This window comes from Nicotiana attenuata, chromosome 11, assembly GCF_001879085.1.
Source record: "Nicotiana attenuata strain UT chromosome 11, NIATTr2, whole genome shotgun sequence".
Lineage (NCBI taxonomy): Eukaryota > Viridiplantae > Streptophyta > Magnoliopsida > Solanales > Solanaceae > Nicotiana > Nicotiana attenuata.
The window spans coordinates 36,652,505-36,680,186 of record NC_031999.1 but is presented as its reverse complement, the minus strand read 5'-3'; the positions used below and the strand labels follow the sequence as shown (position 1 = coordinate 36,680,186).

At 37.2% G+C, this 27,682-nt stretch overlaps 2 protein-coding genes across 5 annotated transcripts; one reads left to right on the top strand and one right to left on the bottom strand.

Annotated features, from left to right (window-relative positions):
* On the top strand, positions 1,346 to 4,072 carry LOC109234357 (nascent polypeptide-associated complex subunit beta-like). Its single transcript, XM_019400321.1, has 6 exons — positions 1,346 to 1,451; positions 2,425 to 2,492; positions 2,872 to 3,020; positions 3,107 to 3,163; positions 3,465 to 3,503; positions 3,599 to 4,072. Exons 2-6 carry the CDS (start codon positions 2,425 to 2,427, stop codon positions 3,781 to 3,783), a joined length of 498 nt encoding a protein of 165 aa, XP_019255866.1. The 5' UTR covers positions 1,346 to 1,451; the 3' UTR covers positions 3,784 to 4,072.
* LOC109234356 (pathogenesis-related homeodomain protein) lies at positions 5,223 to 13,157 on the bottom strand. 4 transcript variants are annotated; one of them, XM_019400317.1, is made up of 12 exons: positions 12,863 to 13,157; positions 11,893 to 11,969; positions 11,233 to 11,712; positions 9,212 to 9,377; positions 8,583 to 8,706; positions 8,384 to 8,496; positions 7,919 to 8,278; positions 7,595 to 7,831; positions 7,413 to 7,502; positions 7,020 to 7,088; positions 6,478 to 6,714; positions 5,223 to 5,801 (listed from the first exon to the last, which is right to left on the bottom strand). In XM_019400317.1, exons 3-12 carry the CDS (start codon positions 11,682 to 11,684, stop codon positions 5,529 to 5,531), a joined length of 2,121 nt encoding a protein of 706 aa, XP_019255862.1. In that variant the 5' UTR covers positions 11,685 to 11,712; positions 11,893 to 11,969; positions 12,863 to 13,157; the 3' UTR covers positions 5,223 to 5,528. The 4 variants fall into 4 exon arrangements, with proteins under 4 accessions (XP_019255862.1, XP_019255864.1, XP_019255865.1 ...); XM_019400319.1 differs by having other exon boundaries at positions 6,478 to 6,717; positions 7,038 to 7,088; XM_019400320.1 differs by having other exon boundaries at positions 7,038 to 7,088.

The window sequence follows — 27,682 nt, the reverse complement described above, 5'->3', positions numbered from 1 at the left end:
GGGGGGGGGGGGGGGGGGGATTTGAAGATCGAAATTTCATTTAATTTTCTCTCTTTCTCTTCTATTTTCTCTTGTTTTTAAACCTTTTCTTAGTTTCACTTGATCGTACATAGACAATAAGAAGAATAAAACTCAATTTATTGGGTTCACAGTTACTTCCATACTTGTATTTATAAACTAAGAGCCATTTCAAAGGAAAAAGTAGAATATTCTACATATTTTACTTTATGTACAAACTAAACCAATTGACGAATCAATTACGCCTCAATTATGAATTAATTGTGCTTAGAAGTGGCAAATGAACATGCTTGGTCAAATTTAAATAGACCAAAATAGATCAATTCAACAAACATGAATGATCGTGTCTACTTAAATTTTACTTGGATAAAAATGGGCTGGTCATGTTAGGCGAATTGGATCGTTGCCTTTTTAAACAAATGTAAAAGCTAATATAATTTTTTGATAGGAAATTAAGCAATTTTGTTTTGTCTTATATTACCTTCGTCATTAGGAAGAAATTTTCTTAACACCTAATGAAGTTCCAACCTAAGGTTAATTAAATAATAATCAAAAGACGAAGGGTAAATTATTTTCAAAGAAAACATGTGAAGTTCACTAATTTTACTCTCTCTTTCTTCGGGGTCGATGTTGGGCTCTACGAAACATTTACTTCATATCAAAGGGTTTGAGATTGGAAATTAGACTTGCTAGTGCTTAACTTCATACCCCACATGTTTAAAGTTGATTTTGAAGCGATTAAACTTTAATTTTTTATAAATTTTAATTATTTTTTAGATATGTATCCTAAAAGCGTATATTGACTAAGTTAGACAAGGTACAAATTGATCCCGTCACCTTTACTTGTGCCCAAACTAAGTAACAAAAATAATAATCTATTTTCCTTCACATTTCCTCTACTTTCTTTGCTAGTACTTCCTTTGTCTTACTTCATATGACATAATTTTTTAGGGCCAAATTATCTTTCTTTCGATGTAAATTTGGATATAGAATCTTTAAATTCAGTGCAATAAAAGTTATATATACTTTAAGACTACATAAAAATATACTATAAATTATACTAATAATTAATAATTCAAAATATTTAAAAAGCATATAAAACAGTCATGATAAATATAACTCGTGTAACTCTCTAAATAATAAACTATATCACATAAAGAATATCATTTCCCCTTAATTTCTCTTATTTCTCTCACTATCAAAGCATAATATATATATTTGAAAAAAAAAATAGCAAAAACAAAAAAGGAAAATGAGAGAGGATACAAACGTCTTTTGAAAAGAAAAGGGCAGAAAAGGAAATCCAGAAATCATACGCATTATATAGCATGATAAAGTTATCGGCAACAAAGCAAACCCTCCATCTGTCTTTCATTTTACTGCCCTTTGCTTCTCCCTTCCACTGCGGCTAGGGTTTTAGCTCACTCTTCAAGGTTAGCTCTCTCTACCCCCACCCACCCCACCACCCTACTAATCTCTATAATGGGTCTCCAATTTTATGCTTTTCTTAATTATTCTTGTTTGTATGCATCTTTATTTGTACATATCTCGAATTCTGTGTTAGTATGGCTTTTTGAAGGGAGATATTATTGAAGATTAGCTTGTATTTATATTATTGATGGGTTTTGATGAATCTGTTTTATTGATTGGATTATGGTTTATGTTTATTGGATCTTAATCTGTTGAAAAAGTTGCTTGAAAAAGTTGCAACCTTTACTCGGTACATGTGCTAGGTAGCACGTACCCCGTGGAATTAGTGTACATGTAAGCTGGCCTGGACACTGATTATAGGAAAAAAGAGGTAAAAAAGACTTCTCAATTGTGGAAGGAAAAAAGAAGTTGCAAACTTTATGGAACTTTGACTGTTTTCTCCTGTACTGAACGTGTGTGTATATGGTACAATAAGGATATTTTTGCTTTACCAAATTTTTCTTTCTGTTTGATAATGCAGTTCAAGTGTAAAGTGAATTTGGACATCATTTTGTAATTTTTTAATTAAATTTTACATATTCTTGAACTATATTAAAGGGTTATTGGTGACAAATTTTATGGTTAAAAATATTCATAACATAGTTTAGAGCCATAGTTGAGGAAACTGGTATTTACCTCTAAATATGAGAATATTGTTCTTGGGGGTAATGATATACTTAAGATGTTCTCTAGTCTTGCTTTTGTTTAGTTGGTACCTACTGTTAGCTCTAATATTCGTGTATGCTCTTGTGTTTCAGACTCCTATAGTATTCATTTTAGTTTCAACTTTGTGGCTGTTGTTTAGTGTAGTTTATACTTGGAGGTTGTTACATACATACTGTGCCTAATGAAATAGAATGCAATGGTAATGCAAGTTTTTTAATACATTATTTTGTTTTTTGAGAAATATTGATTTTTGGTGATTTTCTTGGACAGATGAATGTAGAAAAGCTGCGTAAGATGGCCGGTTCGGTCAGAACCGGTGGAAAGGGTACCATGAGAAGGTCTGTTTATTTTTCTGTAGCTACTGTAACTAGTCGACTACACCACATGGGAATGTGTAGTATACTCTATTAAAAAAGAATGTCTGTGTTGTTGCAAACTTAAAAGATATAGGTTATGCAGTTTATTAAGGTCAGAACTTAAGTGAAGAAAAGAGGAAAAAGGAGGGCTTATTGTATCCTTTCTTATCTTAAAAAAGGGGAAAATAAGAGCTGGATCACTCCTCGGGCAGTCGCTAACCCTTGCGCCTTCCCTTCTGCTTACATCATTTCTTTGTGAATGCTCCAACACCTTATCAAGAAAAAAGGGGGAAACAGCGCCGAATGAGTGCTTCTTCCTGTCATGTTTTTAAATAGCGCTGAATGAGTGCTTCTTCTGCAGAAAGAAGAAGGCCGTTCACAAAACAACTACAACCGATGATAAAAGACTACAGAGCACCTTGAAAAGAATAGGTGTCAATGCCATTCCTGCTATTGAAGAAGTCAACATTTTCAAGGAGGATGTTGTCATCCAATTCATTAACCCCAAAGGTATCGAATATATTTGTATTTTCACTTAGCTTAGTCATTTGTCATTTGCCATTTTAATAACCTTTTTTTTTCTGAATTCTTTTCAGTTCAAGCATCTATTGCTGCAAACACATGGGTAGTTAGTGGTTCTCCCCAAACAAAGAGTACGTGTTCTACTTTTTCCTAATGCCTTGGTTTTACTTGGTAGCTGCTACATTGTGAATAGAACCACAGCTTACCTCTATAAACTATGTCCAAAAGAAAAAAATAGCATTTTCTTCTGTTGGTTTTCAGAAGGGTTCTTGATTGTTTGAGGATATGCGCTTCCTTACTGATTACCTCCTTTTGCTTGATGTTTTGAGCACATATTAGTATTAAAACTCTTGGAATTGGTGATAAGGCGCTCATTCTTGTTTCTTGTTTGATGCATGACAATTTCTGAGCTATATTTCTTTCTTCTTGCAGAATTGCAGGATATCCTTCCTCAAATTATTCACCAATTGGGTATGTAGTCATTATTTTGACTGCAGGTTAGATATGACCACTGTTTTTGAACAACTAAATATATATTGATTGTTCCAATTTTACAAAATTTTCAGGTCCTGATAATTTGGAGAATTTGAAGAAGTTGGCTGAGCAGTTCCAGAAGCAGGGTGCTGCTGCTGGTACAGGTGAGGCTGCAGGTGTTGCCGCAGCACAAGAAGACGACGATGATGATGAAGTACCAGATCTCGTGGCTGGTGAAACTTTTGAAGGTGCTGCCGAGGAGGGTCACACTTCTTGAAGTTTTTGTGAAATTTTGTGGCATCCCTTACTTTCAATGTTTTGATGTCAGTTTTACCTTTTAGCTTTTGAGTGTTCTATTTGATGTGTGACACATCTCAAAAGAATTCCTTAAATGCTTTTACTAGTAAGCTACTTTGCCCTTCAAAGCCTACTCTACTATGTTAGAATAGTATGTGATGATCTGTACTATCGAGTCTTTACTGGCCTCCCGAGCCATCGCAGGTGATAATTATGGTACAGACTTATTTTCTTCACGATTTAAAAGGCCAATGCTAATTGAGTCTGAATTTCATTGCGGTGCTTAGTAACTCAGAAGGTAAGCAGTAACAGTTCTCAGATTGCTAGGGCAGCTCTCTCAACCGATGACTTATGAACTTATAAGTTGCAATTGCAGTGAAGTAGAACATTTGTTCTTGTTAAGTTGTTCACAAGTTTTGTTGAATGGACGAATCACGCTTGTTTCAATTTCTCACAAGTTTTGCCGCAAAACTTGGTACTGTGTTCATTCACCTATCTTGTTGAATTGTTTACAAATTTTGCCGAATAAATAAATCATGTCTGTGTTGTACATATGTTCACTCAACATTTGTCAACGATTCAATAGCAGAGGCATGAAGGGTGAACAGTGTGGACTTCACAGACGACATAAAAATAAGTGGAGTAATGCTCCAGTTTGTCATCGATTCAAGTGGTCAGAAAATAATTCTCACTGACACTGAATCATTCTTTCATATCAAATTGTCTAGTAAGTCAGAAAGAAGAATAGCCTCTCTTTTAATGTACACAACATTTATCTACATCAACAAAGAAAATCACAAATCAAGAGCTGGTTCCCAATGACAATGTGTTTCCAAATAGAGCAAGTAACAAAACAGTAACTGCGTGCTGTCATAAGCTATTGGCGTTGGTGACCAGAAAACAAGATGAAGCGAGTAGAACGTAATATGCCTCAATTGTCAGGCAACTATGCGGTCTAAGCATTAATAAGGTGACCTAGCAGTCAATGAAATGAATTGAAAGTTATGAAAAATCAGTGTCCAAATACAAGCAAGGTAAAAAGCCAATCAGGTTATAAACCAAAGTGGATAGGAGTTACCCATACATGCGAATGGTGAGTGGTAGTTGGATTATAGTTATGAAAAATCAGGGTTCAATTCTTAGTGCGGTTAAAAAACGTTAGGCGATTTCTTCTCATCTATCTAAGACAGGTGGGTAGCCTAATGAAATAGTCATGAGCATGCAAATGAGTCTGCGCGTCATCATTTATCAAAAGGAAAATGCCTTTTATACATTTCCTTTCAGAGAAGTATCACATAACTAAGTTCTAATGTAACTCAATGAGTAAGACAGATTTGTAAAACTCAATAAGCCAGAACTCCAAAGTAGAGAATAAAATATATTGCAAAACAAACAAGCATGCACCATTGCGCACTTGCATCCGAGACAACACATCACATTCAAAATTTAATATTGCAGGAAACATTATGTGAAACTTCTCTCAAGATTCTCATGCCACAGAAGGTTAAGCACCGAAAAATAAATGCCCCGGTTACCTATTCATGTAACTGGAATTGATCTGCTAAAAAAAGTTACCATCTTGTACACTATTTAATCATAAATCCTACGGAAAAATGAAAACTGTACATGTATATGCTAAAAAGAAGAATTATGCTTCTATATTTGCCTGGAACAACCTCCTTGTTTGTCATTTGTTGATTTGTCTTAAGAAAAGGATGTGAAAAATCACCTTTTCTCCTGTAATTCTGCAACAGGTACAAAGATAACCGAAGATTCATCTACACGAGAAGCATCTGCTCTTCTAAATCTGCGATTTGGAAGCCTTAGTAAAATGTCCTGTAGTCTCGCTATTTTGTCCTTGATTCCGCAAAGCTTCTGCATCTCAGCTTCAGCTTCTTGGATTCTTTCCCTTTCCTTGGAATTGAGTTTTCTCCTTTCCTTTTTTGATCTCTCTCTCAGTAGTTTCAAGCTCACATCATCGCCAAATTCTACAGTAGTCTGCTTGGAACAGAAAATTCTTAGAACACAAATATAACGTATTCAAATAGACTTCTCAAGTGAAAAATGACTAAAACGGGAAAACGATTTGTTTTTTCAACTAGAGTGAACATTGAACAATAACTAAGAAGGAATACGGGAAATGCTACTTGTATAAAATTCTCAGCGAAAACTGAACTAACTTCTAAAGTTTGAATTTTGAAATAGGAAATAGCAAGCAAATTGTGCTTGAAATAGCATGCATTGAGATAAAAACGGGAGGGCTTCCACGATTCCGTTCATAGATTGGTTGCCTATTTCTGCAGCTAAATTTGCATTCATTATTTTTTGAAAACCTGTAGTACATGTCACTTCAGTCTTGGTACAAGATCCTCTAACCGGCAAAAAGTATCTTCTCACCCAGATGATAAGCTATTTTCTTTTTCTTATACTCTTTTGCCTTTGTTAATTTCCTTTTAATTCTTCTTTTAAATAATTTTCTTTTTCTGATAGTTAAACCCACATGATAACTTTCACTAGAGAGAATATGATCCCGAGCTAAGAAATGAAGCGCAAGCAAAGAATATTTTCTTATACTTCAGAATAGAAATCAGTCATCCAATATACTATAGCATATATTTATTAATGTAGAGGAAGACCAAATAGAACTGCACATGGGTTCTCCGCTAAAACGTACCTCTAATTTGTCTATTAATGGTTTTACGGCTTTTTTGCCATGCTTTTTCTTGGAAGTACTGATCATCAAGTTGGCAGTTTCTTCATTAGGTGATCTCTCAAGGTTACATGCATGGGCTGCATTTTCTTCTTCATCCCTTGACGAAATCTGATCTGCAGGTTTATCCTTTACAGTCTCAGATACACATCCTTCTGATGTTGTAGGACTAGTAACTTGGCACGGTTCTGCGCTCTCAACCTGCTGATACCCATGAATGTAAAAGGACTTCAGAACAGAAATATTCAGCTCTGGGCCAAATGTACTTCAGCCCCTGAAGTTTAGAGTTCATAAAGTAAGCCCGTAAAAGAACAGAAAAGTAACTGATAAAATGATAATGCCAAAGGTAATGTAATGATCATCATAATCATGATAAAAGCAGAAATGGCAAGAAAAAAGACGGAGAAGGCTCTGAGAAACTTAAGGACTAAAATTGAAGTACGGATCATCAAGGAGAATCGGAAGAGCTGGGTAACTTAAGGACTAAAATTGAAGGACACCTGTACCTTTAGCTCAATCCTTACCTTTCGAGCTTTAAGAGCCATATAACGTGCATTCTTGAACCATTTGTTAACCTAGAAATAGCATGAAAAAGATAAATAAGCAAACGGCAACAAAATATAAAGCTAATAGTTTAAAGTAGCTTCCACCAACCTATTCCTCAACAGACATCTCATCAGGCCTTAAGGTTTAGGCTTTCGAACATTCAATTTATACCCGAACATGTAACGATATCAGTTGCTAGAGTAACACATTAATCTTCGTGGATTATTGACCAATTAAGTTGCCAATTTCTAACAGTTTTGGCTTCAAACGTTGGCTTTAATAATAATGGAAGATTACAGTACTACAGGAATTAAACTTCCAGGTGTTTATCAACAAACTAATATAATCATTACCTTCTCCAATTCAAGCCCTAGCTGCGTGGAGAGGTTCTCCCTCATTTCTCTAGATGGAAGTTCATTGTCAGCAAATGCACGGCGAAGTTCCTGGTAAAGCTCAGAAGTATTGAACGGTTAGAATAGTGTAAAAGATGTTATCTCTTTGATGAACAGCGAATAATGCAAAGAAGCATATCTACCTCAACTGCATCAGGAGGAATCCTGAATATTGCTCTCTTGGCTGGTTTATCAAAAGACTCTTTTTCCTCATCATCCGCTCTTTTTTCAGGACGACTTTTCTCACTTTCTAAAAGGGTTATAAGGGTGCTTGCAGCATCTGATTCAGACTCCTTTCTTCTACGCTTTCTTTTACCTGGACCCCAATCTTCGTCTTCACTATTTTGCTCGATTGCAGGAGCATGCTTTCCAAACATTTCCTGTGCCACATAAGAGCATCATTGGTTTCTCGCTAGCAGCATGCAGTAGAAAGTCAAATAGCAGCTAATGGACACTAATGTACTCACATCATTTAATTTGATATAATCAACAGCTTTTCTCTGTCGGGGCCCAGATAGAACTTCGAAGTCAGTCGTCTCCTCATAATCTAACCCAGCAATCTGTTCAGAAAGATAATCTTTTCCACTGCTTCCGTCTTCTTGCTTTCCTGTTAAGGCTAACAATTCATCCTCAAGTGATCCCAACATGCTTGCACTGCTTGCTTCACTGGAAGAACCACTCTCAAAGCTGTCAGTACTACTATGACTATAAGCAATTTTTTCGGGATCATAGTCATCATCTTCAGAGTCATCAGATGGCCAGTCTTGTTCTGGGCATAACAGGGATTCCCCACCTTCGGGCAGAAGAGCTTCTTCCTTAAAGATATCCTGCATTCATCGAATAGATACGTAATCATTAAATACTGATCAATAGATATTTCTTGGAGGGGTGAAAGTTGATTTTATGAAGAGTACAACAATGTATTACTCAACCTCCCAATTACTATCCATAGCAAAGTGGGTGCCGATATGAGCATTTGTTGCGTCTATTATTTCCATCTTACATTTGCAAAATTTGCAAAACCAGCCTTCATCATCTGGCGGTACTGCAAGTTAACAGAAGTTACGCGCTGCTCTGCATAAGCAGTGGAAGAAAAAGGAGCAATAAAAACACATATTCAAGCTAACTTACTATTTTCTGTTGATAGTGGAGGATCAAGACACTTCTGATGGAACGCGCAGTTGCATGTACCATCACAAAGTATGATATCATTGTCAGGGAATGCCTCTTGCAATTTGCATTTGGCACAGATAATCTGAAAATAAAGCAGGAAAAATCTGAACTCTGTATGAACTGTTTAATACTTTTCTATTTTTGGTGTAAACAGGAGTATCTAGAAGAGAGTGAATGTATTTTTGATGTTTTAAGACCAATTGTGAGTCTTCTGATGAAGTTCTCCCTCTGATACTTTCTTTGTAATTACTGGATGGTTACACTGATTTAGTGTAATCAATTTTATACTTAATACAAATATGTTACCTTTTCAAAAAAAAAAAAAAAAAAAAAATCTGAACTCTGTATCCAAGTTTGGTTATCTGTCTATTTATGCATTTTCCCCCTATTTCAGCTTTTGATGCTGCTATGAGTTTGTAAGAGGGTAGGGAAAAAGGGAAATTGTGCAAACATAGAAGTATGCGCAAGCAAAAACATGAAATGAAGTGTAATAAATAGAAAAGAGAATCAGCCACTCATGGTACTGGGTGACACGCAAGAGTTAATTAACAGTCGAAGACAAAAACGTATTGTGAAAGGATGCTTACATGTTCATGATGGACAGATCCATCAGGAGCAATAGCAGAATCCTCTATCTGCCCAGGAGAGCTAAGCAAATCCAGACGGTGAACTATCTCCCTTATTCCAAGCTTGCATTTTAATATTTCTTTCTTCGCTCTTTGTAATTCTCTTTCTGGCCTAATTTTTTCTCGGCTGAATGAAAAAACGAAAGTTGTCACTAGTCACATGAGCTGCTCACTTGAAAGCAAAAAGTTATACTAGCATTTACAAATTGAATATGTCTAAAGAGGGCACTGAGTGTAATTGATCCTTTCATTATGCTGATTCTACTGTCAGAGGTTTAATTTTGGGGTAGTCACTTGTGGAGTAACAATATTCGGATTGCAGGTCAGATAATGATGGGCATGGAAGTTGTTACCCTAGTTTAAAACATAAATACATCTGGACTGGAAAAAAATTGTATCGTGTTTTCTCTTGTCATATCCGAAGTCATCGCTGATGCTCAGATCCATATTAATGTTTTAGATCTTTACTATTTTTTTATTTATAATGGTGGTGTCCGGTCCAACTTGTGCGTAGCATCGTCTACTATTAGAAGTAATCAATCTAATATTTCCCTCATTGTTCCAATCTCAAATTTGATGCATATCGTCTCTTATTTCTCAAACCACATAAAGGATCTTACTCACTATTTTCCTTTTTCGATTGAACTTGCTCTTTTTCAGCATCAATATAATCATTAGCAATGAATGGTCAAAAATAAAGAAACATCACAATTCACAGCTATGTGCTTATACAATGTTCAAGATCCATTTGGCCAGAACAAGACCAACCTCGGATGGAAATCCAAATAGATCTCTCTATCTATCTATATACACACACACACATACCATAAATAGAGCGCGAGAGAGAAGAGCTACATGTGGTTTGGGTAAATGACTGAAGCAGTAGAGAAGATTAGAAATAATTACGTCTGTAAAAGGTGCTAGTAACACACGTAAAGGCTAACTTCAGAGAAAGTGGCACGACTCACGAGATGGTTTGGCCATGTCATACGCAGACCTCTAAAATGCACAGGCTAAGAGATGTGACACTATAATGATTGAAAATGCTGAAAAGGTACGAGATAGACCTAAAACTATTTGAGGAAAATTGCCTAAAGACCTACAATCTCTTGAAACCTATTCAAACTTAGTGAATAAGAACATAATGGAAGCAAAGAATTTATAAAGGAGATACCAACTAGTCAGGCTTCTGTTGTTGAAACACTATGTACATTTGTCTTCTAATATCTTGCAACTCAAAACTCGAACAGGATAATCTTTCCCGCTATTTGAACTAACTATACATTAATATCTAAAATAGAAGGTCGATCCACTTTCTTTTCCAATTTAATATCAAAATGGTACATCTTTTCAACTTGCAATGTTAAAAACCATACAGAAGTTGGACCAAGATATTCCGCTTGAAGCAGAGCAAACTACATGAGCTATTATGAACAACATGGAGTCCCTCATTAACAATGGGCTGAAATTTTCTTTCTGCTAAACCTCTTACTAGAAGCAGTCTTCCCAATACTACACTCTAACTTAAAGAGCAGATAGTGATATTTGCATAATAACTTTATACCCTTCAGTATATCAGTTAGTCAACCGGTTGAAGCAACTGCCCAGCACCATTAAGATTTAACGGTAAAGGAATGTTGCATATCTTTAGTGCCAAATATTTCAAGTTCCTCAATTTCTCATTCTTTTAGAGCACAAGACAAGTTTCAAAAAATTACCTAGAAAGGCTTATTAGATTAGAGCATTCAACTAAAAGCTTAAAGCAAAAGGTTGAAACTTTTTAGTTAATGGTTAACGAGGAAACAAGTCCATCAAACATGCATATTTATCACACCTTCGACCAAGCGGACACAAACATTTTACTTGTGCAATTTGTTTCTTCAGTTTCTTACCATTTGAGGACCAAAACAGTTCAGATACTCGGTATAGAGTCTCTAGGCAAGTAAATCCGTCTATGTAGATAAGAGGGATAAGGTACGCACCTCTGACCTTTCCAGCCTTCTGCAGAATAAGCATCAATAAGGTTCTGCTCTAGCTTCATCTTAATCAAGAGGTATCTCGTCCTCCTTTGTAAACGTGAAACATCATCGGGATCTGCATTATGTTTTCTCTTCTTCCTTCTCCTTCTCTTTAACTTCTCAGACCCGGTATCCACGTTTTCATGTTTTAAGTTGACTTTTGAGTTGCAAGCTTGAAGCTCTTCTCCTCGACAGCTCAATTTAGACTGCTTCTTTGACGATTTAGCTTTTTGCGGAATTTCCTTTCTCTTACCTTCACCAGCATCTGTTCTCTTTGATGAAGAAACACGAGCAGCCCTCCCATGAGATTTTGATTTCAGCTTTGATCTCTTTTTGTCTAATCGTCTCAATGCATCTTTTACTTGTGACAAGTTTGCAACCGTTTTGTGCATATCTTTATTTGTTTTCCCAGCCATAATAGTTTGTTGCTTGACATGAAAAGTCCTGCATGGACAAGAGGAATCAGTGATCAATGACCTCTGAGGCAACGCGACAAGTCAATTGTAAGTCTAGTTTCAATATTCACAGAAAAGAAGAAGAGAGAAAAAGAAAAAAAGAAAGAAAGAAAAACTGTGTACTGGCATAGTAACTCTTAGTTAACTGAGAAGCATGAGTGCAGTATACCTATCAATTAGGAGACTAAGTCCACAAATCGGAAGAGCCTAAAATGTGGATGTTCATCTCCATGAGAATCTTTTCTGCTGCAGGCAAGAAATTTCATCTACGTTAAAATTGTTAACTTTCCTCGACTGAAGCTTCAATGAAGCATGATAAAGAATAAGCAAGACATCTGAGCAAATACCAATATATACACATAGATGAACACCCAGCTAATAAATAAGAGTGAATTATGCTTATTGAAATATCCACGAAAAGAAGCAACCTTCTTGAAAACAAATAGTAGATACCTACTATTAAAGTAAAACTAGTTTACTCTTGGATCAGATTGGGTTTTGAGACACCAGAGAACTGTACTGAAAGTTATCAGACAATGTAACATGCCAATGGATAATGACTGTTCGACAATGGACTTGTGTTTTTCTAATTCTTTTCTTCTGGTATACAGTTACAATTGATTAATTGGGGAAAAAGTTGAAATGGGGTATCGGCTCATCAAATACAAATCATCAATCTAATAAATCAAACTCTCGGTCAGGATCCAATCTTTCATTAACTCTTCCCCCAAATAAACCCCAATTCAAGTCACTCTATGCATAACCAGCAAAGCTCAATGTATTCAAGAAACACACACAAAAAAAAAACTTACAACAATGATTCATGTATCACTTAGTGTAATAACAAAAGGTGAAAACTTTACAAATACCCATAAAATAATTAACCAAGAATTCTCAAAGAAACCAATAAACACACACATTTACACAGCAAAAAGTCCAAATTTCAACTCATGATCAACCAGTTCCCACCCCAACTAGGCACTACTCTGCACATTCAAGAAAACACAAAAGACTCAAACTTTACCAAAAATTCTCAAATAAACCAACAAAAAATCACATATAAACAACAAAAGATTCAAACTTTACATAATTAATCAAATGGGTATCCTTAAAAAGATGGAGAAACCAAATGGGTTTACCTTATAATGGAGGAAAGGAAAGATCTTGAGAGTAGCAGAGATTCATCAAACGGTTGAGTATCTCACTAGTCTTTTTGAATGCACAATTCTACCTTCTTGCTCTTTGAGAATTTGGATTAAGGAAGTACTTATTACTTTAGTGCTTCTAATTACTCAATCATAATGAATAATAATGGGAATAACAATACATGATTTATTGTTCATATATAGTACTACTTAATAATCCTCAGTAACTTGATATGCCTACCGTTTCTGTTTGTTTCTTTTCTTTAATCACTTCTAAGTATTGATGAGTTTCTTGTTTGGTTTTGGTAATTTTCTTACCACATTTAGCATTATTATATCTGGTTATATTAAATTTATGGACGTGAGAATGAAAAAAATCTTAGTGTAGAGCGTTTTCTTTTAATGATCTCATATAAATTTGAATCTCGATCAATATTAAAAAAATGTCACGTAAATTTTAATTAAGCGGCTCAATACAAATACCAAACACCAAGCAGAAAACAAAGTAATCAAGTTCCTTGTCACAGTTTATTAGATTATACTATGATAATACTATGTCTTACGAAGTGTAATTGATACTTGCTTATGAGTTTGTCCTAAATTACCTTCTAAGCGTTGATAAGTAGGGGGTGTACGTCGTACAGATTAATTAGTTTTTACTTAAAAAGAATTAAAATACTATGCCAATTTTTTCAATATTTGCTCGTGCTTTTTATTTTTTATTTTTTTGTGATCACACACACAGACTCACATATCATATATTTAAAAGTTTTATGTAATAATTTATGTTGAAAATAGAAAATAAAAGAGTTTTTTAGCATAAAAAAATATTTATTTATTTATAATAACTAGAGTACGTGCAGTAGCGAACTACCGTCATTATAATTGCTTCGATGGGCTATAGTTTGCCTCTTAGGGCATTATCATTACCTAAGGCTGCCAACTTACAACACAAAATATTTGAAACTTTCCTTACACGAACAAAACCTTCCTGGTCTTTGTGATAGGCACTGATTCAAGAGGTGAAACAAAAGTACACAATTTATTATAACTAGGCTGCATAAGAGCTTCATTTGCCAAGAGATGTGCCATACTATTTCCTTCACAAAGTTATGTTTCACCACGATCTCCCCCATTTGAATTGCCTTCTCCAGTAATCACCTGCAATCATAGATTAAATCATTGTAAGTTGGATAAACATCATGCAGAAATCTTATAATTTCCGTGGTGTCTGTCTCCACTTCGATTGTGATTATTATTTTCCTGACAATGATTTGATGTGCTTGCTTCAGTGCTTGTAATTCTACATGTATGCCATTTCCCACTAGCCCTTGTTGTTTCAGATAGCTTCGCTTATTCCTCCCTATAGGCTGTCGCTTTTAAAAGCACCATAAATATTGATTTTGTACCAACCCTTTGGAGGAGCCTGCCAGTTGATGCTAATATTTTTCTTGAAGTTACTAGTAGTAGGGTTAGAAATTAAGAGTTTGTATTTTATAGCTTGGTCAATAATCCATTTTATATTAATACGGTTATTAGTATAGTTTTGGTTATTATGGTTTCTATTGTTCTATATAGTCCACGGATGAATGGAAATAGTTCTTCCCATGTTACGTACTTGTTTCTTATGTTGATATTAACATTTTTCAACCTATCAACCCAGTGTGTTGCAGTAGTTTGAAGAGTTATATTCCATCTCATTAATTTCCAATATGATTTTACAATGTTACATTCCCAAAAGATGTGGGCTATTGTCTCATTTGTGTTCTTGCATACTCGGCAGTTAGGATCAATATTAACACCAATTTTACTAAGGTAGCCCTGCTTGGAAGTCTGTTATGGTAGCATTTTCACATAAACTTAATTTTATTAGGACATTTTAAGTCTCATATCCAATTGAAGTTATTATTTATGAGATTCTTGATTGTCAATTAACTTGTCGCAAGAACTTGTAGAAAACACGCCACTAGAATTTATACTCCATGGAAGATTATTGGGAGATCTAACAGGCTTGTTTGTGATTAGGGCATTAATGTTATTTATAATATTTCCTGGGAGTTCAAAATAGATTTTTCCCAGATCCCAGATTCCTTTATCACATATATCCTTTATTTTCAAATTGCTCTCTTTCATTGTTAATGGGCCAGTAATATTGCTCCTAAGGTTAGTAATGTTTGAAATCCAATTTGTGTCCCAAATGTTTAAATCAGAGTGTTGGTTTACCGTCCACCTAATGCCCTTATTGCAAAAGGACCATACTTTTAGGAGACTATTCCAAGTATGTGAACCACTTTTAGTATTTTTATTCCTCCCGTATTTATCAATTATAACTTTTGCCCAAAGAGAATACGGGTTGTTAAGGATTCTCCATACCAGGATGGTTAATAGAGCTAAGTTTTTTGACTTAGCTTTTCTAATACCTAAGCCACCATGAGCTTTTGTTCTGGCAATAGTGTCCCACTTAATTAAGTGAAGTCTTTTCTTCTCTGCAGTTGTATTGGTGGTGAAAAAGAGCTACACGTGGAATGTTAGACTGCTAACATGGCATAACACGTAAGAGTAATAGTATAGCAACATGTGGCAGTCTTATTTGATAGAGTAAGAAAAGGCATGGGAAGAAACACCCACGAGACAGTACCGGGCCTAACAGCTGGCAAAGAATGAATGAGTACTAGAAAGAAGGAAAGATACATGGACCGAAAAGAAATAAGGAAGGGGAATCATAACAAATATAAGGCATTTATAGCAATAAATGCATCGGTTATGAGAATCCCAAATAGAGGGCATCAATATCATTAATGCCCATAATTAGCATAAATTATGGGGGAAAACTGTTACTATTGTACTCCTATAAAGGCACATAATTTTATTTTTAACGACACATCTGAGATAATATTTAAACATACACTTTACTTTTCCGCTTTCTCGAAATTCTCTGCTTTGATCCAGTAATCAATTACTTCCTTATTCATTTTTATTTGATACTGTTGATAAAGTGAAGCAAAACTTGGTTATCAAAAGCCCGTTTTCTTCTAAAATTAGTCTTTGACCGAAAGATATATTTTTGGCTAAACAAATTGGTTCCGTTACTAGGAATTTGATAATCTTTTCACTTTCCAAATTTATTTTTCTGTCAAACAATCATGTCGATTGCCAACGACAACAACCAACTGAACCAATAAAACCAACAAGAGGGTGGAACTCCAATCTCTTCACCTCAAAACCTCAACACTCCCGAAAGGGGTCACCTCAAAGATCAACATCACATACGAATAATCAACAAGGGGACGAACAAACTGCCGAGGACGCATTAAAACAGCTAATTGCATAACATGTCAACAATGCTCTTCAAGCTTTCGTTAGTGGATTGCCAACTGTGCCACCAACTCCACCTCCAAACAACACTGCAACCATAGAAATCCAGCGAATCTCGCGATGGAAGGTCAGGTACCCCAAATAATTTTGATTTACAAAGTTTAGTACTAACTTTGCAGAAGCAGCTCAATGAGTAGAATGATCGCATAGAAGAAATACCTGGTGTGCCACCCGTGATTAAAAGAGTGGATATTGATAAATATTCACAACAGCCCTGGAAGCCAAGTGTTGCTCCCTTGCCAATTCCAAAAAAGTTTAAAATGGCCGATATTCCGAAGTATGATGGAATAACCGACCCACGAGATCATGTAACTGCGTTTACAACTGGCGTGAAAGGTAATGATTTAACCAAGCAAGATATTGAGTCGGTGCTGGTCAAGAAATTTGGCGAAACACTCACAAAAGGAGCACTAACATGGTATTCTCTTTTACCAAAAAATCCTATTGATTCTTTTGCTGAGCTTGCAGATTCATTTATAAAAGCACATTCGGGAGCTAAAAAAGTTGAAAAGGGGATGGAAGACATTTTCAAAATAATACAAGGAGATAAGGTGCTATTCAGGGAATTTGTGGATAGATTTCAGCGTGAAAGAATGATGTTACCGCGGGTGCCTGATAACTGGGCGGCCAGGTCGTTTGCAAGTAACTTAAATGAGAAAAGCTAAGAAGCCACAAGGAGGCTCAAGGTAAGCTTACGAGAATTCCCCGCTACAACTTGGAATGATGTTTACAACATGTATAGTACAAAGCTGCAAATAGAGGAAGACACTATCACTCAGTTACGGAGAGATGAAAGAACAAGTTCGAGGCGACCAGAAACTGAAAAAGGCCTGGTAAGAATAGGTACGAACCTTACATGGTACCAGAAAGACGGGATTCACGTTCTAAACAAGAAAATCTGAGGTATGGTCCTAGATCAAGAGATAGAGATGCGGGTTCATTATCCAAGTTTGGAAAAGAGCGAGATACGTGGGATAGCAATGTTAATACAAAGGCAATGATTGGTGATTATAGTTTCAATGTTAGCACTTCTGAGTTGGTAGCTGTTTTATGAAGTATGAGAGATAAGGTGCGGTGGCCAAAAGAAATGAGATCAAACCCTAGCAGAAGAAATCCAGATTTCTGGTGCGAGTTTCATAACGACCACGGTCATAAAACAGCAGATTGCAGATTGCTACAAGGTGAAATAGAGCATTTGTTAAAATAAGGTTATTTAACCGATTTGTTTAGTGAGAAGGGTAAGCAAACGTATATGAAGAATAGACAAGAGCCACCAAAACCTCCATCACCAAAAAGAACGGTTAATGTGATAAACGGAGGAGAGGAGGTCAACGGTGTGGCTTATACGGCTGCAAAAAAGATATCAAAAGTCACGGGTACCCACGAAAAGCGAGTTCGCATAGTTTTGGAAGAAGACAACATAATGTTTGATGATGCAGACGCATATGGTATGATGATCCCTCATAACAATGCACTGGTAATATCTTTACTTGTACATGATACTAATGTAAAACGAGTTTTGATTGATCCAGGTAACTCCGTAAATATCATTCTTTTAAGAGTGGTAAACGAGATGCAAGCTGATGACAAAATGGTGCCTAAAACACATACCTTATCTGGATTCGACAATTCAAGCGTGGTTACAAAAGGGGAAATAGTACTTACCATATTTGCAGAAGGAGTTGTCAAAGATACAAAATTTCAAGTGATAGATACAAACATGGCGTATAATATGATTCTCGGCAGACCTTGGATTCATGATATGGATGCCGTTCCATCCACTTTACATCAAGTTATTAATTTCCCTTCACAATGGGGGATTAGACAAATTCGTGGTGATCAGCAGGCTACTAGAAGTATCAATTCAGTGGCGGATTCGAGCGTAATGAACGATGGTGCAGACAAAAAATAGCAATTACAGAATTCATTTGAGGATTTAGCAACACAAACCTCAACTGAAGATGGGCAAACAGATGAGATTCAAGGCCTGATATCATTCAAGAGCCAGAAGAGAATGAAAACATCAAAACAACAATAGAAGAACTCAAATCAGTGGTGCTGTTTATACATTGGCCGGACAAAAAAGTATACATCGGAACCAACCTGAGCACAAAAATGAAAGGTAAGTTGATTGTATTCTTAAAAGCTAATGCAGGTTGCTTTGCTTGGTCGTATTCAGATATGACAGGTATACCACCAGAGGTGATGACCCACAAGCTAAATGAAGATCCATCATATCCACATGTCAAACAAAAGAAAAGGAAGCAAGGATCCTTCAAAAATCAGGTGATTCAGGATGAGGTACAAAAACTTTTAAAAATTGGGTCTATACGAGAGGTAAAATATCCTAATTGGCTAGATAATACTGTAGTGGTATACCAAAAAGATAGGAAATGGCGAGTTTGTGTAGATTATACTGACTTGAATAAAGCTTGTCCTAAAGACTCATTTTCTTTACCGCATATAGATCAACTAATTGATGCTACTGCAGGACATGAGTTGTTGAGTTTTTTAGATGCCTATTCAGGATATAATCAGATAAAAATGGATCCTTTAGATGAGGAAAAAACTTCTTTTATTACAGACAGGGGGACTTACTGTTATAAAGTCATGCCTTTCGGACTAAAGAATGCTGGAGCCACGTACCAAAGATTGGTAACAAAAATGTTTCAAGAACACCTGGGAAAAACTATAGAAGTCTACATCGATGACATGCTAGTCAAGTCAGCACAGGTGGGGGATCATATCCAACATTTGTCAGATACTTTTCAGATTCTGCACAAATTCAATATGAAGTTAAATCCCGAAAAATGTGCATTTGGCGTGTCTTTAAGTAATTTTTTAGGTTTCCTTGTTTCTAACCGAGGTATAGAAGTAAACCCTGTACAGATCAAAGCCATTGAAGAAATACCAGACATACTTACAAGCAAAAACTAGGTGCAGAGGCTGACAGGTAGGATAACAGCTTTGGGAAGATTTATTTCTAAATCTTTGGAGAAAAGTTTTAAATTCTTTTCAGTGTTGAAAAAGCAAAACTAATTTGAGTGGACTGAGGAACAAGCACTAAAAAATCTAAAAGCATACTTGTCAAACCCACCGTTGCTGTCCAAACCGAAGGATGGAGAAAGGCTACTCATCTATCTCGCTGTCAGAAATGGCGGTAAGTGCAGTGTTAATACGTGAATACAAAGGTCAACAATCTCCAATTTATTATGTTAGCGAATCTTTGTTGGATACTGAAACTCGATATCCTCATTTAGAAAACTTGCTTTAGCACTAATCATGGCATCTAGAAAGTTCAGGCCTTATTTTCAGTGTCACCCTGTCACGACCCCAACCCCGGTCGTGATGGCGCCCAACACACTGCTAGGAAAGCCCGACCAATTCAACAACCTTAACCCTTTTTATACAGTTCATGATTCAATTAACACAAACAATTACTAAGTCATAATACTGAAACTCTGAAATATAGTTAAAACATGCGGAAAATCCAAGTAGAAATACTACTACACAGCCCGAAGAATCCGGTGTCACAAGTCCGAGCCTCTAATACATGAGTACCAACCTACTACATATCGTTCTCTAGAAATGCGGAAATAAAATAAATAACATAGAAGGAAGATCAGGACTGCGAACGTCGAATGCAGCTACCTTGAAACTCCCAAGTATGATGCTAGGCAGAGAAGTCCTCACTCAGCCTCAGTAGTACCTGGATCTGCATGCAAGGTGCAGGGAGTAATGTGAGTACTCCGAACCAGTGAGTAATAAACATAAATAAAGGCTGAGAGTAAGAAATCCTGGATAGGCACAAAGTAATTCTATAAATGCAGCAACTTGAACCCAGTAGCATAAAAGAAAATCAGTAAATCAGTGAAAACAATTATAGAAATATCACAACAGATAAATAAATAAATGAAAATTAAAAATATGCAATGCAACACATAGACCGGTACTCTCCTGTACCCGCTGCAGCGTGCAACCCGCTCCATTTATTTATCGTCGACGGCGCTCACTAGGGGTGTGCAGACTCCGGGAGGGGCCCCTTACAGCCCAAGCGCAATAATAAGCCATCTCGTGGCATCAACTAGGCTCTCGACCTCATATCAATATCATACCGCTGCGGCGCGCAGCCCGATCCCATACTCAGTCCAAAATCACATAAGCCTCTCGGGCCCATTAATATAGAAATATTCAGCCCAAACTTCATTTAAAAATATTAATTAAGTTTCTAGTTTGAGAAAAAGTGGTTGAGTTTGCAAAACAGTATTAAATACTAGGACTGAGTTCAATTATCTGTAAATATGGTGAGAAACCAGTAAAAACAATTCCTGAAGGATTCAAGCAGTTGGCACGAAGCCCAATTATGACAATTAATCTATTTTTATAAGGATATCACTAAGCTTCAATCAATTAGGTAGTAATTTTATTAAGCGGGACGGACCAAGTCACGATCCCCGACGGTGCTCTACCCCACGCCCATTATCCGGCGTGCAAGTCACCTCAACATAGCACTACAATGTGCAAATTCGGGGTTTCAAACCCTCAACACAGCATTTACATCTATTACTAACCTCAAGTCGGCCAAAATTCTAGCTCGCTATGCCCTTGCCTCTCAAATCGACCTCCTCGCGCGTTGAATCTGACCAAAACCACAATGATTACGTCACAATATGCCAATGGGAGAATACCCAATCGAAAACAATCGGAAAATAGCAAAAATCTCGAAATTTGCAAAACCCGAGCCCCGGGCCCACTTCTCGAAAATCAGAAAATTTACCATCAACGGATTCCTTATCTCGCCACGAGTCTATACATATAAAGAACACCAAAATCGGAGTCCAAATGACCACTCAAATCCCCATTTTAACTCTCTTAAGTTTCAAGCCCTAATCACCATTTTTGTCTGTTAATTCCTTGAGTTTTCAGCTCTAATCTATGTATTTACACCATAAAATCGTGTTTTAGACTCAGAAATCCTTATCTCAAAGAAGTCCCTTGATTTCTCTCTTCCAACTCGCCCAAATTCTCCAAGTCCGAAGTGAAAATTATGAAACCCTTTGAAATTTCGCGAAGGAGAAATAAAACACCACTGATCAGTTATTTCCGCATCTGCGGCTCCTTAGCCGCATCTGCGACTTCCGCTTTTGCGGTTACAAGTCGCTTCTGCGGAATAAACCGCTTCTGCGGTGACAAGACCGCTTCTGCGGCTCCCGCATCTGCGACTCCCGCATCTGCGATTCCATTTTCGCATTTGCAGTTTCCCCTTAGATCTCCAAAATCCGCATCTGCGGTCACTCTGTCGCATCTGCGACTCCGCAGATGCGGTCGCCCTACTCGCACCTGCGATCCCTGCCGCTTCTGCGGCTCGCTCTTCGCTTCTGCGGTATCGCTTCTGCGGTCCCATTTCCGCAGAAGCGAAAATACCAGAAGCAGCAGTGATTTTTGATCCTTACAAGTCCAAAACTTCCCGTTAGCCATCCGAAATCACCCCGAGGCCCCCGGGACCTCAACCAAAAGCACCAACCCATCCTATAACATCATTCGAACTTGTTCCAATCATAAAAACACCCCAAAGAACACTAGAACCATCATTTCTCATCGAATTCAAGCCTAAGTTTTCCAAAAACTTCCGAAATACGCATTCGATCAAAGACCTAACCAAATCACCTCCGATTGACCTGAAATTTTACACACACATCCCAAATCACCTAACGAAGCTACAACAACTCTCAGAATTCCATTCCGACCCTCGGACCAAAATCTCACCTATCAACCGGAATTCGCCAAAATACTAACTTCGCCAATTCAAGCCTAATTCTACACCGGACCTCCAAAAGCACTTCCGATCACACTCCTAAGTCACAAATCATCCCCCGAAGCTAACCGAATCATCGGAAATCATATCCAAGCCCTCTAACTCATATGTCAACATCCGGTTGACTTTTTCAAAACAAGCCTTCCTTAAAGAGACTAAGTGTCTCATTTCCTTCTAAAACCAATCCAAATCAACTCGTTCACACCCAACATTGATAATGAAGCATAAAGAAATAGAGAATGGGGGAAACGGGGCAGTGACTCACGTGACGACGGGTCGGGTCGTCACACACCCTATCTCTGTAGTGACCGCTTACCCCTTAAGGAATATATTACATAAGCAAGAACTGTCAGGTAGGTTAGCCAAGTGGGCTATAGAACTTAGTGAATATGATATCACGTACCAACCTAGAACTGCAATAAAATCACATGTTTTGGCAAATTATGTGACGGACTTCAGCCCAGGGATAGTTCCTGAAGCAGAAAAGGAACTACAGGTATTCACCGGGGCTAATCCAGGGTCCTGGACCCTATTCACTGATGGCTCCTCGAATGTTAAAGGAGTGGGTTTAGGCATTGTTCTAATCCCACCTTCAGGAGAAACCTTAAGGCAGGCAATAAAGTGCCATCCAATTACTAACAATGAAGCAGAATATGAAGCTGTAATTGCAGGTCTGGAATTGGCACGAGAACTCGGAATCGAGCAGATCATAATCAAAAGTGACTCGCAACTTGTAGTTAATCAAATGTAGGGGACTTATATAGCTAGAGAGGCGCGCATGCAACAATATTTGGAAAAGGCATGAGAATTAATCAGACAATTCCAATCGTGGAAAATTGTGCAAATACCGAGGGAGGAAAATGCAGAAGCAGACGCGTTGGCTAATCTCGCATCTGTTGTAAAAGTAACAAATAAAGAAAATACTACCGTAATATATTTGTTTCATTCAGTAATTGATCAGGATAAAAACGAGGTAAATTTCAATACTTTAACTTGGGATTGGAGAAACGAGTTCGTTAATTTCTTGCAATACGGGATTTTACCTGAATATAAGAAAAAGGCTCAGTCACTTCGATGAAAAGCCGCCCGTTATTATTTGGTTTGTGGCAACCTGTATCAAAAGATGTTTGGAGGACCTTTAGCAAGATGTCTCGGACCTTCTCAAATAGAATATGCAATGAGAGAAGTACATGAGGGACACTGTGGAAATCATGCAGAAGGAAGATCTTTGGTAAAAACTCTAATTAGAGCAGGACATTATTGGCCAAAAATGGAAGAAGATGCGGAAAGTTTTGTGGCCAAGTGTGACAAATGCCAACGCTATGGCAATAACATGCATCGCCCAGCGGAGCTATTACATCCGGTTATTTCACCATGGCATTTTATGAAGTGGGGGATGGATATACTGGGTCCACTACCACAAGCCAAAGGAAAGGTACGATTTTTATTAGTATTAATAGATTATTTTACCAAGTGGACAGAAGCAGGTGCCTTCAAACAGGTGCGGGAAAAGAAGTCAGTGACTTTATTTGGCGAAACATCATACGCCGGTTCGGAGTTCCAAAAGAAATCGTATGTGACAATGGCCCGCAATTCATAGGTGCGAAAATCATAGAATTCTTTCAGAGTTGGCAGATTAAAAGGATAACTTCAACGTGTTACCATCCTGTGGCTAATGGACAAGCCGAATCGACATACAAAGTTATTATTAATAACTTGAAGAAAAAATTAGAAGAGTCAAAAGGTAAGTGGCCAGAAGTGTTACCATGAGTCTTATGGGCTTATCGAACGACAGCAAAAACAGGTACAGGAGAGACTCCATTCTCACTTGTGTATGGTGCTGAAGCCTTAATCCCAATTGAAATAGGTGAACCAAGTACAAGATACACCCAAGCAACTGAAAAATCAAATGAGGGAGAGATGCGAATAAATCTTGATTTGCTTGAAGAAAGGAGAGAAGCGACTCAAATAAGGATGGTAGCGCAGAAACAAATTGTTGAGCGATATTACAATTGGAAAGCTCTGATACTTCAAGATTGGGGATTTTATCCTCAAAAAAGTTTTTCAATCGACAAAAGAGGCCAACGCAGGAAAGTTGAGTCTAAAATGGGAAGGACCCTACAGGATTCGAGGCATTGCTGGAAAGGGAGCATACGAGTTAGAAACAATGGAAGGCAAAATACTACCATCAAATTGGAATGCTGTTCATTTAAGGAAGTATTACTTCTAAGCAAAGGAAGAACTCCTGGTCTGGTATCATTCGTAAATGGTTTAGTTTTATTCTTTTTAAATTATACTAACCATTTTAGATGATAACACAAAGCTAGCCCACACCAAATGATGATATTAGACCTAAAAGACACGCGGGATACAAAATTTTTCCCGGTCTGGGTTACAACCTTTCTAATGGAAATAAAAAGGGTTAATCAGTCATCATCTAAAAATATACCTCCGAGTCCAGTGTGTATTTTCCTTTTCAGGAAATGGACCAAATGGAAAGAATAATCAAGTGCTCGAGATTTCATACTTCAAAACTCTAACACTTGGGGGACTATAAATATGAAAGCAAAGAAGACTGAAAGTCAAAGATGACTAAAGAAGTTAAGTCAGAATTCAAGCCTGGATCAATCCAAAAATCAAAAAGTAAAGAAACAAAAAACAAGAAGTCAAGAGCCAAGAAAAAACAAGCCTTGATAAAAAAACCTTTGTAATAAGCTTCGATAAAGTGTAAACTCGCGGACATAAATTATAAGATCTTGCGAGTACTTAGGTTAAGGGCAATGATTAGTCATGGGTTGCAAGATATACCCTAGAATTTTTGAAATCTGTTATAAGAAAAACAATTATGAAAGAGTTGTAGATGTCGTGCAAAAAGTTAATTGAATACTTGTAAAGTGTTATGTAATTTGAAAGTTCAAGATATCAAACTTCCTCAAATTATTCATGAAACTTCTTCAAAATATGTATTTTCCTACTTCTCTCATATACTTACACCAATATGAAGTTGAGATGTCTTCTTCATTAGTGTCGTTTATAAAAGGACCCTCTTTTATAAAATTCATGTCTATGCCAAAATCACGAAATATTAAAGCATTTTTAAATGCAAGTCAAAGAGTTTAAACAAAAACTCAAATTATACGAAAGATCATATATTAAACTTGGTTAAAACCGAGTATATACTTAGTTAAAACCAAAATGTTCAAACAAACCCCAAAACGAACCAGGGGTAAAAACTAACCGCCCATTCCAAAAAGTAAAAAAAAAAAACTTCCTATCAAAAGTTCCAAAAACAAACTAAGTTCTAAAAGAAGAGTAGAATCTAATGCGGCATTATCAGCAGTGGGAGAGGCAGAATCCAATATGGCATCATCAGCAGCGGGAGAAAATTCAACTTGAGTAGAAGAAGCTTGAATGCCAACTTCACCAGGAGTAAGTTCATCACCTTCGAGAACGCCGACCTCAGGTGAATGAAAGTCTTGACTTTGCTGAGTTTTTTCGATTGCTTCTTCAGCTTTAGCAATCTCAACATTGATATCAAAACCTTCCTGGCTAGCCTCCATCAAAGTCTCGAGGCGGGTATTCAAAAAAGCCCAACTTATATCAAGTGTCGATTTATCTTTAAGGGCTTCGTAATCTTTCTCCCATTGGTCAATTTCAGCCTTCAACTCTTCTTTCTCAGTCAAAGAAGCATCATAAGAAATCTTTAAAGGGGCGACGGAACTCTCCAAGAACTGGATCTTATCAGAAGAAACACGGAGGTCTTCTTGAACCTGTGTAAGTGTTTGAACTAGCTCCCCGACATAAGTCTCCTTCTGATTAAGAAGTTCTTTCAAACCCCTTATCTCCTCGGTAGCTTTAGAAAGTTTCTCTGCAAATGAAGACTCAGGGATGTCTTTGTATTTGCCAACTTGACTTGAAGAGGCTTTTTCAAATGCCAATTCCGCCATCATCATCCTTGCTTGCTGTTCCAAAGCACACTTCTCTTCGTCTAAAACTTCTTTCTCCAATTGAAGACCCTCATATTGTTCCTTCCAGTTATCCGCTTCAGTGCGATAATCATTGACTAACTGCTCAGTGTGAACAATTCTCTTCATAAGCTCCGTGCCTATCAAGTTGATCTACAAAAGTAAAGAAAGAAGTGGTTGTCAAACAAAATTAAATAACCACGAGGAAAAGGAAAGGGAAGCTAAAACTTGAACCTTCAAAGATGAATGAACAATATCATTCATCCACGTCAAAGAGCCGTGGCTTTCCAACTTTGAATTCTCAACCGGGCCAATTAGTGGTTTTAACCTATGTTGGCTTGACCAGATTTTTTCAACAGATTACCATCTTCAGGGACTTCTATGGTAACCTTGTTCATCACCCTATTGCTACTAGAAGTACCAACTTCAACATGAGGAGTAGTAGCAACAGGTACAGTTGAGGAAGTGAAAGCAGCCACGGGAGGAGCAGTAGCAGCAGCAACATGAACGGTAGATTGAAAACGGACGGGGACTGACGATAGAAGAGAAACAAGGGGTAATTCTTCAGAAACGGGACCAAAATCGTCACTATCAAAACCATGGAAAAATAGCTGATCAGTAGATTCACGAGGAGGAGCATTCATCTCTTCACCAGAACTCACTAAAGTAGCATCTTCAGGCTCATTGACAGGAACTGAACTTGGAGGAGGGGTGGCTTCATCGTCTGAAATAACGCGCCTCCTAGCCCGAGGCCTGCGCACTAAGGAACCCTCTTCTCGTTCCTCTTCACCTTCAGAGCTACGAGCTTCGTTTACTTTTCTATTTGATGAAGAGCTTAGAATCCTTTCTTGAGCAAGACTCATCATAAGTCTCGCAGATTTAATAGAAGCGGGACTAACACCACGAATGACAAATCCTGACAAAAGAAAAAGAGTCACGGTGAAAAACTCTTAACTAAGCAAAAGAGAAAAAGAAGAAGACTAAACGGGAAAAAGTATTGTGTGTTTTAACTTTCCACCCAAATCTCTGAGAAAGATACTTCCAAGATCTTCTCTCCATAGGGGCAACAGACAACAACTTTCCTACCCAAGCACGAAAGTTGGGGATTTCCTCAAAAACTTCCATAGTTGCTGAAATAAGTAGGGGTGAGAATACATGAGAATCAATTTTTGAGAAAGGAAAAAGGTTAGATACAAATACTTACGTGCAAAATTCCACTTTTCTGGAAAAGGAATGTTTTCTTCACCCGCCAAACCACTAGTGGGAGAAGCAATGAAGCGAACATACCAACCTCAATCTCTGTCATCTTCAGGGCTAACCAATTAGTCTTTTACTTCTAGCCACGAGGGAAAAAACTCCTTCACGAAATAGCTTGGAAGAATAAAGATGGAGTAGGTGACGAAAAGTAAGAGGCATAGAAGCCAAGTTTGATAAATAACGGAGGCATGCAACAACTCTCCAAATAATAGGACCGATTTTTCCTAGACGCACATTGAAGTAACGATAAAATTCAATGATCACTGGGTCAATAGGAGGTTTAAAACCTAAGGTAAAAGGATATGTATAAACGAAGGAATAACTAGTTTGGTATGAAGTTATTCTTTGGTTAGAACCAGGGACTAAAATTGGGAAGTCAGGTTTCCAATTACATTCTCTTCG